We start from the raw sequence: 17053 nt of genomic DNA, 5'->3' as shown, positions 1-17053 counted from the left end.
AATAACAACAGCACCAAGGGTATTTACAAAATGCCTTGCAGTAGTAGCGGCACATATCAGAAGACAGCACATACTGTATTCCTGTATTAGACGATTGGTTAATCAAAACCAACACCCAGAAACCGTGTCTTCACCACACAAAAAACGTTATAGAAACCCTTCACAAACTAGGGTTCTCACTAAACTACCAAAAAGCACACTTACAGCCGTGTCAAATACAACAATACTTAGGAGCAACAATCAACACAAAAAAAGGGATTGCCACTCCAAAGTCCACAAAGGGTACAAGCATTCCAAAACGTAATATAAGCATGCACCCAAAACAAAAGTATCAGGTAAAACTAGTGATGAAACTACTAGGCATGATGCCCTCATGCATAGCCATTGTCCCAAACGCAAGATTACACATGCGGCCCTTTCAACAGTGCCTAGCAACACAATGGACACAAGCACAGGGTCAACTTCAAGATCTAGTGTTGATAGACTGCCAAACACACACCTCGCTTCAATGGTGGAATCCTGTAAATTTAAACCAGGGGCGGCCTTTCCAAGACCCAGTGCCTCAATACGTAATCACAACAGATGCTTCCATGGTAGGGTGGGGAGCACATCTCAACCAACACAGCATCCAGGGACAATGGGACATTCAGCAGAAACAACTTCACATAAATCAGCTAGAACTACTAGCAGTGTTTCTAGCGTTAAAAGCATTTCAACCGCTAATAACCCACAAACACATTCTTGTCAAAACAGACAACATGACAACAATGTATTACTTAAACAGGGAGGCACACACTCATCACAACTGTGTCTCTTAGCACAGAAGATTTGGCATTGGGCGATTCACAATCACATTCGCCTAATAGCGCAATACATCCCAGGAATTCAAAACCAATTGGCCGACAATTTGTCGATATCACCGACAGATCCACGAATGGGAGATTCATCCACAGATACTGCAAACCTACTTCCAAAAGTGGGGAACACCGCAAATAGACCTATTCGCAACAAAAGAAAACACAAAATGCTAAAACTTCGCATCCAGGTACCCACAGCCTCACTCCAAAGGCAATGCGTTATGGATGACTTGGTCAGGGATATTTGCATACGCTTTTTCCCCTCTCCCCCTCTTTCCGTATCTTGTAAACAAATTGAGTCAAAACAAACTCAAACTAATACTAATAGCACCAACTTGGGCACGACAACCTTGGTACACAACATTACTAGACCTGTCAGTAGTGCCTCATATCAAACTACCAAACAGACCAGATCTGTTAACTCAACACAAACAGTGGATCAGACACCCGAATCCAGCATCGCTCAATCTAGCGATCTGGCTCCTGAAGTCTTAGAATTCGGACACCTAGACCTTAGACAAGAATGTATGGAGGTCATCAAACAGGCTAGAAAACCTACTACAAGACATTGCTACGCAAATAAATGGAAACGATTTGTTTATTACTGTCAAAATAATCAAATTCAACCATTACACGCGTCCGCAAAAGACATTGTAAGCTACTTTCTACACATACAAAAATCTAACTTAGCTTTTTTGTCCATTAAAATACATCTCACAGCAATTTCAGCATATCTGCAAATTACACATTCAACTTCACTATTTAGAATCCCAGTCATAAAAGCATTTATGGAGGGTCTAAAAAGGATAATTCCACCAAGAACAACACCAGTTCCTTCGTGGAACCTCAATATTGTATTAACGTGACTCATGGGTCCACCATTCGAACCCATGCACTCTTGTGAAATGCAATACTTAACTTGGAAAGTAGCCTTTCTAATAGCTATCACATCCCTCAGAAGAGTGAGTGAAATACAAGCCTTTACCATACAAGAACCCTTTATACAAATACACAAACATAAAGTGGTTCTACGCACAAATTCAAAATGTTTGCCAAAAGTTATATCACCGTTCCACTTAAACCAAACTGTGGAACTCCCAGTGTTTTTTCCACAACGAGACTCTGTAGCTGAAAGAGCATTACATACATTAGACATAAAAAGAGCTCTAATGTACTACATTGATAGAACCAAACAGTTTCGCAAGACAAAACAATTGTTTGTAGCTTACCAATAACCTCATACAGGAAATCCAATATCCAAACAAGGCATTGCCAGATGGATAGTTAAATGTATTCAAACCTGTTATGTTAAAGCTAAGAGAGAACTGCCTATTACACCGAAGGCACACTCCACTAGAAAGAAAGGCGCCACAATGGCCTTTCTAGGAAATATACCAATGACAGAAATCTGTAAGGCAGCCACATGGTCTACGCCTCATACATTCACTAAACATTACTGCGTGGATGTGTTAACAACACAAGCCACAGTAGGACAAGCAGTACTAAGAACATTATTTCAGACAACTTCAACTCCTACAGGCTAAACCATCGCTTTTGGGGAGATAACTGCTTACTAGTCTATGCACAGCATGTGTATCTGCAGCTACACATGCCATAGAACGGAAAATGTCACTTACCCAGTGTACATCTGTTCGTGGCATGAGACGCTGCAGATTCACATGCGCCCTCCCACCTCCCCGGGAGCCTGTAGCCGTTAGAAGTTGATTAAAATTAAACTTGTACATTTGTAAATTTGTAAATATAATACTTTGTCACATTATGTACATACATACTTACTCCATTGCATGGGCACTATTACTATATACACAACTCCTACCTCACCCTCTGCGGGGAAAACAATCTAAGATGGAGTCGACGCCCATGCGCAATGGAGCCGAAATGGGAGGAGTCCCTCGATCTCGTGACTCGAAAAGACTTCTTCGAAGAAAAACAACTTGTAACACTCCGAGCCCAACAATAGATGGCGGGATATGCACAGCATGTGAATCTGCAGCGTCTCATGCCACGAACAGATGTACACTGAGTAAGTGACATTTTCCATATATATATATATTTTTTTTTATCCTAGCTAACATGCTCAACGTCTCTCTGGAAGTGGTGTGGTGCCATCTGCTTGAAAACACACATGTTTAAAAACACTCTTAAAGAATCCATCTTTATACCCTCCCAAGCAGAAAACAATAAACCTATTTCTTTGCTCCCAGGTGTCACTAAAATTGCTGAGAAAATTGTCAATAAAAATCTCTTGTCATTTTTGGAGGATCAGGGAATCTTACACCCCCACTCAAACTGGCTTCCGGGCTGAAAGTAGTATAGAAACAGCTCTGCTGTTACAGAAGAGCTAAACAAAATTCAAAATCAAGGCATCTCTGCTGTTGTTATATTACTGGACTTAATCCCTGCCTTCGATAGTGTGTCCCACACAATACTAATCCAGAGACTGGAAGAAGTTTGTGTAATGGGAACTGCTTTTAAGTGCCTCATTTCTTAACAAAAGCTTCCAAGTCTTCAAGGAATCATTCTGCTCAGACTTACAGGTATTGGAATATGGAGTGCCACAGGGCTCTATATTGAGCTCTACACTGTAATCTTCGCTTGCCCGTTTGCAGATATTATAAATCGGTATGGTTTTTTTATGGTGTCATACACCAATAACACACAAATCATCTCACTTACCCTGGACACAGCAGCACTCTTCAAGCAGCTAAATACTTGCTTAAAACAAGTTACTGACTGGATGTCTAGTAATAGTTTGAAAGTAAATGGGGGTGAAACCGAGGTACTGGTAGTAGGCAATAACCCCTCCTGTTGGACTGAACTACACTGGCCTAACTCCCTAGGAGACCATCCCCTCTGAAAAACAGGGATAAAAAATCTCGGCTTTTGGATCAATAGTAACTTCACTAAATGAGAAAACAAGCTGTCAGCTGCTTTGGCCTGCTCAGTACTCTTAGGAAGGTTCTAAGCTGGCTACCTTCTGCCACCTGCAGAATAGTAGTCCAGGGACCTGTATTCTCCTGTATGGACTATGGGAAATTGCTTTGTCTTGGCAATCCTTTTTTTGTGGTCAAAAGACTCCAAGTGGTCCAAAATGCAGCAGCACGCATTCTACTAAAAATCCCATAGCACAATTCTGTCACCTCCACTCTTGTGTCCCTTCATTGGCTGCCAGTGTCCTAAAGAGTACAATTTGGATTCCTTTGCATAGCCCATTGAGCTATGCTTAACAAAGGCCCACAACTGCTATAGCGGCTGTTAAGCCCTTACAGTCCCAAAAGATCTTTACGATCTGCTAACCAGAGACTTTTTACAGTGCCTATGCTCAAGAAAGTATGGAGCGGTGAACGCTTGTTCGCCTACTTGGCACCCAGACTCTTAAACACGCTGCCATTATGAGTCTGAAAGATCAAGGAGGAACTCAGTTTTAGGAAACAGTTGAAGACATACCTATTTGAGTATTGCGCTTTTAATCAAGGGGGACTATACAACGGGCATGACAATTAGCAATGGAAGGTCCGTAGGGTAGCCATGTACTTTAGAGGTGTCGAGTGTAATATTGCGCTCCTTTTCTCATCAAATTAAATTTATTTTGAAATGGTTTCATGAACAAAATAAATTGTTCAGGATTAGCTTTCTCGTTCAAACAAGTCATAACATCACAACTATTTCCATTAGTGACTGTGAAAACAGAGGGATCCACACCAGACCATGTCATTCTTATCTAGCTCTGCCCTTCCACAGCCACATTTGAGACTTAAATGTTTGTTGTTCTTCTGAAAATACATTGAAAGAGTTAAGAGCAAGGGATTATGGTCACTCAGAGAGTATTATTTTTTTTTTTTTAAACTGAACTCTAGAGGTATTATATGTAAATGAAGTTATCAAGTTGTGCTCATAGCACCCCTTCTAGTAAAGGAAGGAAGCAATATATCTTTCCATGTATCATGTGTGTTAGCCATTAAAAAATTATATCTAATCATCATAATGTTCAGTGTCTTGCCATATGGATTATGCATACAATGATCAAGACCCTCCCCTTGCAAGTCCACAAACCTCTTTTGGGGGGGGGGGATGACAAAATTTGGTAGAGTTAAACACCCCCGTCCAGATTATAAAGATTTCACTATAGCTAGACTTGAGGAAGGCGTCTATATCATTCTCCAGATCAGCAATTATCCCTGAGCAGCTGAAATAAAATTCATTATTGTAATAATGTATAACTAAAATATCAGGGTTGTCCTCCATAGACAATAATACAAATTTATAATAGATTGAACCCATGAGCACCTTTTTAGGGGCGAGCGCAAAGCGCTCCGTCCCTCTTCCAATCTCTCTTTAGGGGGATTTGAACCATGCCCATGTTACGTCAGTCACTTTCATTGGTTCGTGGGCTTGCCTTTTAAAATCTGATTGTTTTCATTCGTAAAAGGCATGAATAAGTCAAGTCTTTTCCGGTGTTTAGCCCTCTTCGGGAGCACCTGTAAACTACTAGACACATACGAGGCTCCATGTTTTCTGTATGGTTTCTGGACTACTTTTTCTGTTTATTTCGTAGCACAATTACGCTAAAAAAATTATTATATATATTTTGTTTTTCCTTTTAATGTGGCAAGAAAAGTCCGGTTAGGAGTTAACACTGCTAATATCTCTAACTCGACGTAATGCAAGACCCGTTGCATTGCAAATGCTTGTTTAATTTGGAAGGAAAAAGGACCAAGAATAAAATAAGAAGACACTCCTTATCTGCCAGAGGAGGAAGGAATGGCAGGAGTGACATAGGATAAAAAGCCTTCCATATCAATCTCACGGTCATCCAGGTTTTCTGAAAAAACGATATATATATATATATATATATATATATATATATATATATATATATATATTTACAATGCATTTCTTTCATTCAATGGACAGCAGCTTATTTGCTAAACCTGCAGTATTCCTTGATAAGAACGGAACCTTAACATGGTCGATAACAGGGGAAGCAATACAAGAGCCTGAGCCACTAATGGTAAAATCATCCGTCTCCAAATTATTCTCTACAGCAAGAGGACAAGATAAGATTGATTTTCCTGTGCCAGGGAGTCATTCTACTGCCTCTAAAGTATCCACAGGGGCAAACCTATTGCTCATGCATACAGAAGATCCTAGCTCATGAGGAGATCATCTTACGTTTAGATGTTTGGTTGGCTTACTGGTAACAAGTAGCTCAGGTTTGTAGAAAGCCCATGGAAATAGTATCAGTTTTGCCTCCTCTGATGAACTACATAGGCTGAGTGTTATTTAATGTTGACCGAGTGACCCTGACAGGCCAAGAACAGCAAAAGTTTATAACAATACAATCTTCCTTGTTATCCCAACCCACTTTACTCTCCTCACAGTCAAAATTTCATTATATGTGTTGAACATTTCGAACTCTTTTCAACAACCTGTGAACCACTTTGTTCTTAAGATACTACCAAGTCTCTGTGGTGGGAAGACTTAACGAGGGAACACCCTCCAAAATTATGACATATGGGATTGCCTTAGTGGTAGGTGCAAAAGGTTTTGTAAGTCATAACAAAAGTTGTGGTTTGAGACACTGCACTTTTTTAAAATAATCATTTCCATAGCATTGGTTGAGAGAGTGAAAGAGGAAGGCTGCAGTATTTCCTGACACCGCCCTTTTGAGGCATCATACTCTGCACAGGGTTGAGGACTACTTGTGGGTATTCGACCTGGAACATCTGACTTGAAACTGCCCCCTATTGCTGAACCTTTATTTTCTGGGCCCAGAAGTAGAGGTTCATTATTGGAAGGGAACATACTATGGGAGGTAAGACCAATTACATGATTTCTTTTTTTTTTTTTAACTACAACATATTTGATGCAAGAGTTTCAAGGTTCATAATTTTACGTTTTGTTTCCTCTAAGGCAAACTTAATAAGGTTCTCCAGGCAGTCGATCTTGATTATCAAAGATTTTATCAGAGTATTGGGCACTTTCAGCTTTTCCTTAGTTGTGTGCAAGTCATCCCAACTGGCTTGCCAGTAGAGTGCGTAGAGGGGAGTTGTACCTCTTTTTGTCTAGTTATTCTAGAATGTGATTTCTCCCTTTTAGCTGGGGGAGCTTACAAGGAGAGGAGGTGATTTGGATATAGTATTCAGTAAGGCATTTAGGACATACAGGTTTCTATGGGGCTTGGGGATTACAGCATCCAATAAAGTATCTGGTAGCAGTCCATCCATTCTATTCATGGATGTGAGTTAGTTTTCACTAACCTCGTCAGCTGTATGTTGGATGACCCCTAATCCTTTCTTCCATGTAAACAATGTCATTATTAATCAAACCCATGGCATCAGTAAGACAGTTTATAATTGTTCTTAAGATAGTACTTTGCTGACCATTGACCTTCTGCATGGATTTTCTCTGTCCCATTATGGGCAGAGAGGGAGTTTTTATCTCAGACGAGATGATTATTATTTGCATGATGGTAGAACAAAGCAGGTATTTAGGGGGTTGACCAGCCCAGCCTCTGACTGGCTCATTCTGGCCAGGTCATCACCTAGGCACCGCCCAGGTATGTTCGCGCTGTGGGAGAACGCTTGTGATTTTACAGCGTCTCCTCTCACCTTTCTTATGTGTGCCCTGTGAGAAACTGGGTTGTTGGTTGAGGGGGTGTGAGCCCTTCTCAAGCAACAGCTCCAGTCCTGGTCAGGATGAACAACAAAAGTCACTAAATTAACTTGCAAGGTTACGGTGCATCATAGCCACACATTTACTTATGTATGAACAACTGTTGACCATACATGAAAGCAACATGCCTTGGGTAATGCTATGGACACCTAGTGAAGGCTGTGTAGTATGGAGTGTAGGCATGTTGTGCTTATGATTCAATTTAGACAGTTTTCCTACATAAATGTAGTTGATGTCCACTTGAATGCAGACTGTGCACCCTCTCATGGCTATATGGAAAGGTGTGTATCATGGAGATGTGGTTGCGAAGTGTGATGCTGCAAACCGTGTGTGCAGGTTGTAGTTTCAAGATCGAATCTGCGGTTGCTGTTCTAAGAGTGCTGTTGATGGTGCTAGAACCGAAGATGGATCCCTCTACCCTTCTTTGTTGATGTTCATTAACTCCTTGATTTGAGTTTGTCTGCTTCTCGTAGTTAAGCGAACTAAGCTCTCACTAACACAACTGTGGGTTATGGGTTTGAATCCCAGCAGGGCCATTTCTGCTTTCCTAGCTTCAAAGCATGATGAAATGAGTACAAGGGACCTATAAGTAAAGCTTGTTGCAGTATAACCAATATACATGGTCATGAAACGGGCTTTACATCTTCACCCAGAGAATGCTATTCTGTCACTGTAAGTATGCTGCCTTGCAACTGCAAAACACATGGTTTCCCCTTGACCCAAGTTGGTGATTCTCTCCTGCTCACCTAGTCGCTCCGAAATGGGTTATATTCTTTTGTTAGTTCTTAGAATTGTGTGTATTTATAAAGCGCACTATCACCTGCAAGGATATCCTGGTGCTGAGTAGGTGTGTGTGACTAGCCCTACGGCAAGTTGGTTAATTGAAAAGCAAGGTATTCAGCCTTTTGTGGAATTCAGTAAGAGAGGAGAAAGCTCTGATATGGAGAGGGAGGTCGTGCCACGCTTTAGGAGCGTTGTAAGAGAATGCTCCTCCTTCTGATCTGGTTCTGTATATACATGGGATGTTGGCGAGAAGGAGTCCTGCAGAGCGGAGGTGTCTAGATGAGTGGTGGAAAGAGATGGGGTTCTTCATGTAGGTGGGCCCTAAGTTGTAGCATGCAGAGAGATGTGTGTGTGTGTGTGTGTATATATATATATATATATATATATATATATGTGTTCAATGGCATGTTTAGCTGCAGATGCACATGCTATGCATAGACCTTCCAACATCTAGTGCTGGGCTCAGAGTGTTACAAGTTGTTTTTCTTCAAAGAAGTCTTTTCGGAGTCACAGGATCGAGTGACTCCTCCTCTCGGTTCCATCGCGCATGGGCATTGACTCCATTGTTTGTTTTCTTTCTGCGGTCAGGTTTGGACGTGTTTCCTTTCGCTCTGAGATTTTGATTCAGAAAACCACAGTAAACCTTCTTACTTGTCGGTATTGTTTCGATCGCGTTTCCCATCTAGCATCGAACCAGTAGAACCGTCGGAACCTTAATTTTTTCCGCTTTGGGGCGCGTGCGCCCAACTCGGGCCTGTTCTGGCCTACCGCTTGGAAAGCCTGATGGATCAGACTCCATTCCGATTCTGCCCTCAGTGCCACGCGAAGTACCCCTATACAGACCAGCACTTGGTTTGTAATTTGTGCCTTTCTCCAGAACATCGGGAGGATGATTTTGAGGCCTGTCGATCATTTCGGTCAAAGAAGACCCTCGATCATTGCGGAGCCCGAAGACTCGAAATGGCGTCGAAAAGCAGTGAACATATCGGCATCATGGAAGAAGAGCAAGGGCAGACAGCAGTCTCCATTCGAGACAGACTCCAAACAAGAGTCAGAAGACGACAGACCCATCACAGCTGGCCAGCATGCGAGTATGCCTGCCCCTACACCCCTGCACAAAAAACATTTAAAGGCCTTGGGTACACCACTGCCGGAAGGCCATGGTTCGGCCCGAAAAAAGACTGTTGGCGCCTGTCCTTCGGGATCGGCGCCAAAAAATGCCACTCCTCCCTCTACTTCAGAGTAGAGTAAACCTGTTAAAGGCACCGTTTCCGACTCCAGTAAAAAAGCCCATTCTTCAGAGTCGAAAATTCGGCAATCTGCATCGGGCCGAGACCTTTGACCACCTTTTGCGGACCGAAAAAACTACACACTTTGGAGCTGAAAAAATTCTCATATACAGAGGAAGAAGGACTTTTAAAAAAAATTGAGAGAATCTCATAAGACTTCTGAGGAAGAGCCTGAAATTGAACCAATTTTACAGGTTATGGATGAGAGAGAGAGTGTCCAGAATACATATCCATAAGGAGACAGGAAGAATTATCACTGCACCTCCTTTAATGACAAAAAGAAAGTTGGCTTTCCAAGAAGAATTGGACTCTGTACAGCCACCAGCAAAGGTGCAAAAACAAAAGGAGACGCCATTACCTCTCCACACTTCTCCTCCTCAATCTCCACAATTATCTTTCTCACCTCACAACAGCCCACCACCACTGCCTTCTCCAACACATTCTTTATATTCACAAGGAGGTACAGCAGACCCATGGGATCTCTATAACCCTGATCCCACCTTAGATAATGACCCAGATATTTACCCATCAAAACCTTCTACTCCAGAAGATACCACTGCATACACCCAAGTAATATCCAGGGCAGCAGCTTATCATAGGGTAACCATGCATTTGGAGCCATTAGAAGAAGATTTCTTATTTAATACACTGTCTTCTACACATTCAAGGTACCTGTGTCTCCCAATGTTACCAGGCATGGTTAAACACGCAGACCACATTTTTAGCGAGCCTGTACAAGCTAGGATTATCACACCTAGCATTGATACAAAGTATAAGCCTGCACCTTCGGATCCAGATTACATTACTCACCAGATCCCTCCTGACTCAGTGGTAGTCAGTGCAGCAAGAAAGAGGACAAATAGTCAGTCTTCAGGAGATGCACCACCGCCTGATACAGAGAGTCAAAAATTTGACGCAGCAGGGAAAAGAGTTGCTACACAAGCAGAAAATCAGTGGAGAATTGCAAATTCCCAGGCATTCTTAACCAGGTATGATAGGACCCATTGGGATGAAATGCAGGATATTGTACAGCATCTCCCAAAAGAGCACCAAAAAAGGGCACAACAAGTAGTAGAAGAGGGGCAAGCGATTAGCAATAATCAGATAAGATCTGCCCTTGATGCTGCTGATACAGCTGCAAGGAGTATAAACAGTGCTGTCACAATCAGAAGACATGCATGGCTGTGCTCCTCTGGTTTTAAAACAGAAATTTAACAGGCAGTACTTAATATGCCTTTTGATAAAAAGCACCTCTTTAGCCCAGAAGTGGATACCACTATTGAAAAACTGAGGAAGGACTCGGATACTGCGAAAGCAACAGGCACTTTATACACCACCCCATATCAGAGGCTCCTTTCGCAGGCCAAAATTCCGAGGAGGTTTTAAGCAACAATCCTCAGAGGCTTCCACCTACCAAACAAAGAAATCAAATCAAACCCAGTATCAACGAGGTGGGTTTAGAGGATCCCATAGAGGTCAATACTTAAGAAATAGAGGTAAATTCCAAACCTCTAAACACAACATCACCGCCTAAACAGTGACTTCCTTCCTTCCCTTCCACTCCACACATCTCCTGTGGGGGGGAAGACTACAACAATTCCACTCTCATTGGCAAAATATCACCACAGACAACTGGGTTTTATCAATTACCAAAATGATTATTGCCTAGAACTAATATCCACCCTTCCAAACATTACACTGCGATATCACAAGTTGTCCCCGGAACATACAGTTCCGTTACAACAAGAAGTACAATCTCTACTGTTAAAGCAAGCAATAGAATTAGTTCCACAGTCTCAACAAGGAACAGGAGTATACTCACTATACTTCCTAATTCCCAAAAACATTGGCACCCTCAGGCCCATATTGGACCTCAGGCCCCTCAATCTATGCATCTTGTCAGAGCATTTTCACATGGTAACTCTGCAAGATGTTATTCCACTACTGCAAAAACAAGATTTTATGACTGCTCTAGATATCAAAGATGCGTATTTCCACATACCCATCCACCCAGCTCACAAGATACCTCAGGTTTGTCATAGCAGGAAAACACTACCAGTTCAAAGTGTTGCTATTTGGCATAACAACTCTCCAAGGGTGTTCACAAAGTGTCTAGCAGTAGTGGCGGCTTACTTGAGAAAACTACACATCCATGTCTTTCCATATCTAGACGATTGGCTAATAAAATCAAGCGATCTTATATAATGCCATGAAACATACTCGTTATGTGATAGAAACTGCACACACTAGGGTTCTCTCTAAACTACCAAAAGTCGCACCTTTAACCGGCACAAGTACATCCGTACCTAGGTTCTATTGTAAAGACTAAATTAGCTCTAGCGTATCCAAATATGCGAAGGATACAAGCTTTCCAAAACTTAATACCACTCATACAGCCAAATCAACAATACACTAAGATTTATCATAAAGATTCTAGGAATGATGACATCTTGCATAGCAATAGTTACACATGCAAGATTAAACATGAGGCCCTCACAACAGTGCCTTGCACAACAGTGGCCACAAGCACACGGTCAACTTCAAGATCTAGTGTTGGACTGCCGAACACATATGTCCCTTCAATGGTGGAATCGCAGCAATTTAATGAACAGGCAGTCGTTTCAAGACCCTGTGCCTTAAACTATAATTACAACAGATGCATCAATGATAGGTTGGGGGGCTCACCTAAACAATCAGACCATTCAAGAGCAATGGGATGTCAAACAGAAACAGCTACACATAAACCACTTAGATTCATTAGCTGTGTTCCTTGCACTAAAAGCATTTCAACCTCTTCTCAAACAGAAGAATGTTCTCATAAAAACAGACAACATGACAACCATGTATTACCTCAACAAGCAGGGCGGGACACATTCATCTCAGCTGTCCCTTCTAGCCCAATCTATTTGGAAATGGGAAATTCACAATCAGATTCATTTACTAGCTCAATACATTCCAGGGTTAGACAATCAGTTGACAGAGCTCCTCAGTAGAAATCACCAACAGACACACTAATGGGACATTCACTCCCAAGTACTTCAAAGGTACTTTCAAAAGTACGGAACACCAAACATAGATCTATTCACAACAAGCAAAAACGCAAAATATATTTTGTGTATATTTATATATATATATATATATATATATATATATATATATATATATCCTCCAACGCTCCCTTAACGTACCAGGAGAACCAGGACACCTCCGATGTGAAAAAACAATTGGTTTTTCACATCGGAGGTGTCCTGGTTCTCCTGATATGTTAAGGGAGCGTTGGAGGCTGTTTGGGGCGTCTCGGAGCCCGTCCAAGACCACTGTGCTGAGCACCTGCATTCCGGGATTTATGTGTGTATATATATATATATATGTGTGTATATATGTATATATATATGTATATATATATATGTGTGTGTGTATATATGTATATAAATATGTATATATATATCTGGTTTGAGCACACTTGTGTATTGGAAGCCAGTGTAGTTCCCAGAGGTTGGTGTAATGTGAATTCTGCGTGGGAAGTTGAGGATGAGTCTGGTTGCTGAGTTCTGGATGGTCTGTAGTCTTCTAGTGAGTTGCTTGGTGATCGGATCCAGGCGTTGAGGGTGTTCCCTTAGTCCAACTTGCTGGTGACTAGGGCATGAGTGACTATTTTTATTGTGCTGCTTGGGGAGTCATTTGAAGATCTTCCTCAACACCTTCAAGGCGTGGAATCAGGATGCAGTGATGGCGTTGACTTATGCAGTCTTGTCAAGTTTGCTGTTTATGATTACTCCAAGGTTCCTGGCAGCTGTTCTGGGTGTGGGTCTGGGGCCTAGTTCAGCTGGCCACCAGTTTGATTCCCATAGAGATGTTCTTGCTGAAGATCACTACTTTGCTTTGTCAGTGTTCAGCTTGAGACAGTTGGCTTAACATTAAGAAAAATGTTAAGAATGCATAATATTTTTGACCACCTTTTGAAGTAAGCTATTCGTGGCATCCGATATACATCAGAAAACATACTTTTTTTTAAGAATAGAAACTGGCATACTATGTGCCTAGGATCACAGAAGTTAATTTAAAATTACCATTAGTTGCAAGTGTTCTTTTGTCTGTGGTCTGCAGATACTAATTAAACACACTGGACCACGGTGAGTTTGTGAAATGTGCTCCTTAACTTAATCATCTTTGAAAAACACTTGCTTTCGGTTGTGTACCTGCCTGTTCCGAAATGCATATTGCAGCTAACTGGACGGTAATGAACATTCGGGATCATTTGAAGTGTACACTGAATTTTAGATCGACTACACCAGTGCATATTTTTGTTTTTGTTTTTGTTTTGCACTGAAAGTAGCTGCTTTACCATTCTTTTGGTTTGACAGCAGTGTTTCCACTGCTGTCATGAAGGAACTAGTTTTTCATTTAATTTCCATTTTTTTATCTTTTTGCCAATACAAACATTGACAAAGCCAGTATCTGTGTGGTCCCAGTTTAAAGGCAAGACTATTGACTTTGCCAGTGCTTGTTTAGAAAGCTAACCATATTTATAATTTTCAGACTGTAATAGGCACAGACCTTATGGTAGCTTGGAACGAACCGTGGAAGGTCTGCAAATGAGCTACAACTGCCACAAGTTGATTAGTGATCATTCACTCTTTCTTCACCTTAGACCTGCAATTGGATGATATTAGTCTGAAATTGTGGAAGTGTTGTCAGACATTTGCCAGAAAGAATCAGAGCTCATTTAGTGAAGCCGTTACTTTTGAATATATGACTTCATGCTACTTTACCAGTGCTATCGTTGTGCATTGTTTTAATGCTTTGCCATTTACAATCTATTACAGGCTATCTCCAGGCTTTGTGAAGATAAATACAAAGACTTATCTAAAGTTGCTATGAGAAGATCATTCAGCGCTGATAACTTAGTGGGCATTCGCCGCTCTAATGCCATCATTTCCTGAACGGAGGTGCAGGAACTACAGGAGTAGCACTCCGATCTAACTAAAGAACACTGCCACCTCCTGCATCACACAAGCCAGCTGTCAGTGTCTTCCAGCAAGAGAAGGGGGCAAAGGAGAAAATAAGGAGGCCTGGCCTACAGAGCGCTGGTCCAAAGGAGCACGTTTTGTCGGGGCAAATAAAGAACCTGTATTACAGCCTCAATCTCTCGTCCTTAAAGTTTCAGAACTGCAAAATAATTTATTTTAAAACAAATATTCGTTGTTTCATCTACCCCACGACCTCCTTCGTATGTTTGCTTACTGTGTAGGCATATAGATGTGAACTATGTGAGTTTTTAATACGGAATAGTTTTACATTTTAGGACCTAAACAATAATCATGTGATTGTAGTTAATTTTTTCTTTCCTCTTCATCCCTTTTGTCTTTTCAAATTTTATCTTTGTTTTAATTTATTTTTAATTTTACTGCATGCAGTGATTCTGTGCAGTTCTAACATTAAGGTAAGGGGCTCTTCAGTTTAGTAAGCCACGTTGAACCTGATAGTGTAACATTGATTTTTTTTTTTATTTAATTAAAAAAGTTGGGAGTGTTCTCTCCTGTCTTTGAAAGACTACTAATAAAGCTGCTAAATGAAACTGGTGATCTAGTTGCAGCCCGAAGGCTCTCGATGAAAATGTTTATCTATGATGGATTTTGAATCATAGAAGAGTGGTAAGAAAGTAGATTGCTGGTATTGCTTCATGGTTGAGCATTTTTATATAGGGTCCATTTGGTATTTCTGATCTTAAACAATGGTGCTGCTCGTGCTACTGCTGATAGAGAGCTGCAACCTGTGTGCTTTGTACAAGGCTGTCAAGCGAACGGTTACTGCGAACCTCAGCGACCTCTACATTAAGACACACACATGGTTTCACCATTCTTGTGATGAACGTGGCTGAGTTTTTATAATATCTCCCTGCTAACCCTGCCAGAAACTGCAATGTCATTTTTCACGCATCCAATCTTGAACCGTTAACTGGTCTGTTTGCAGAGGGTTTCATAGTGTGGTGCATTCCGAATAGTCGAGACTGGCAAAGAGCCACATGAAGCTTTCCTTGATACATAAATAATGTGTTTGTCTAAAAATGGAAATCTGCATCAGAGAGCAGAGCTCATGTGAGTAAACAGGCAGAAGATTTGTCATTGACGTTCAGTATGTTTTTAGCAGTGGAAGCAGGCATCGTGCCTTGTATATCTCTAGTGAGTGACTTTTAATTGTAGTTAATGGCAGATATTCTCCTGCACCAGTTTCTCAAGAAAGAACCTTTACCTCAGTTCTTGCTAATAATGCGACAGATGCCTGTACCATAGGGGTTTGATGTGACATAGGTAAATTCGAAAACTTTGCTTTGACTGATGGTCCTTCAGATGAAACCAGTAATGCAAAATGTGATTTAAATCAATTGGTTAAAACTCTTAAAACCCAGAGATAAGAGCTGCTATTTATCTCATATTCCCTTATATTTAGTAATAACAAAAACGACTTGTGTTACTCGTTAAAACACGTTTTTCAGAGGCCTACTAGAAAGATAACTCCTTCTTTGTGATGTGAAGAGGCAAAAATAGCATCCTGAAAGCTACAGGCAGACTTTTACTTGTAATTTTCTGAGTTTTTACTGTAAGTTCAGTTCATTACAATGTTTCTTAACTAACCCTCTGTCTGTTATGCATCCAATGCTCCTCCATCCTCTACACACCATTAATACGCTTTTCCTTTAAAGCTCCACCCCACCCCCCGCTAAAGTGATGGAGAGCAAACATAAACATTATCAGTTGGAGCAAAAATGTTTCAAATGCTTTCTTGAATACAAATGCTGTTAATGCTTCTTGTCCACCCCGACGGTCTCAAACGTGGTGTGGGATTAAGTAGTTTGTCGTTTGGAAGCCCTCTTTTGTTGATCACGTTCTTTCTAACTATTTTACATATGAGATCTGGGTATTTCAAGTACTGAAGCCTCAAGCTCCTAATGTGTGGAGCCTTCACTAACCGATTTTGGATCACTTTGAAAACAATGTAATGGGCATCGGGTTGTTTTCCTCTAATGTTTATATTAAAAGAAAAGCTAATAATAAACTCTATTTTAATTAAAGGGATATGTGTTTTTGTCAGTTATTAACCATTTTCTTCTCTTTCTGAGTAGAAAGTAAACTCCTATCTGGGCACGGCATTACATAAATCCCAGAGCACGTTTTGCATGGATGCATATTCTTTCCTAAAAGCCCATAGGACCTGTCATTTTGTGACTTAAAATACATTTTGCGTAGAATGGTTCTCCGAGGTTTAATCGTTCATATGTATTTCCTCAGCTGCTAGTTTAAGTCTTCAAGCAACAGCAAAGTCCTATAATGCATAGCAGGGGCAATTAAGTAGTTACTTTTCCTATAGACTAATAGTTGCCCTCTATGTGTGAACTTCAATACATTTAAGTACAATGTAACGTGGGAC

General features: G+C 41.0%; 1 protein-coding gene across 2 annotated transcripts in view; it reads left to right on the top strand.

Moving 5' to 3' along the window:
* The window catches only part of CCNYL1 (cyclin Y like 1), a 371242-nt gene extending 354545 nt beyond the window's left edge, over positions 1–16697 (top strand). Inside the window, exon 10 of one of the 2 annotated variants that reach the window (XM_069225961.1) lies at positions 14452–16697. In XM_069225961.1, coding sequence (XP_069082062.1) covers positions 14452–14568 — 117 coding nt within the window. In that variant the 3' untranslated portion in view covers positions 14569–16697. The remainder of the gene's footprint in view (positions 1–14451) is intronic. The other variant, XM_069225962.1, reaches the window with a different exon arrangement.
* The last annotated feature ends 356 nt before the right edge of the window (positions 16698–17053 follow it).

The sequence above is a fragment of the Pleurodeles waltl genome, chromosome 3_1 (assembly GCF_031143425.1).
Source record: "Pleurodeles waltl isolate 20211129_DDA chromosome 3_1, aPleWal1.hap1.20221129, whole genome shotgun sequence".
In the NCBI taxonomy this organism is placed as follows: Eukaryota; Metazoa; Chordata; class Amphibia; order Caudata; family Salamandridae; genus Pleurodeles; species Pleurodeles waltl.
This window is presented reverse-complemented; position numbering and strand designations above follow the sequence as displayed.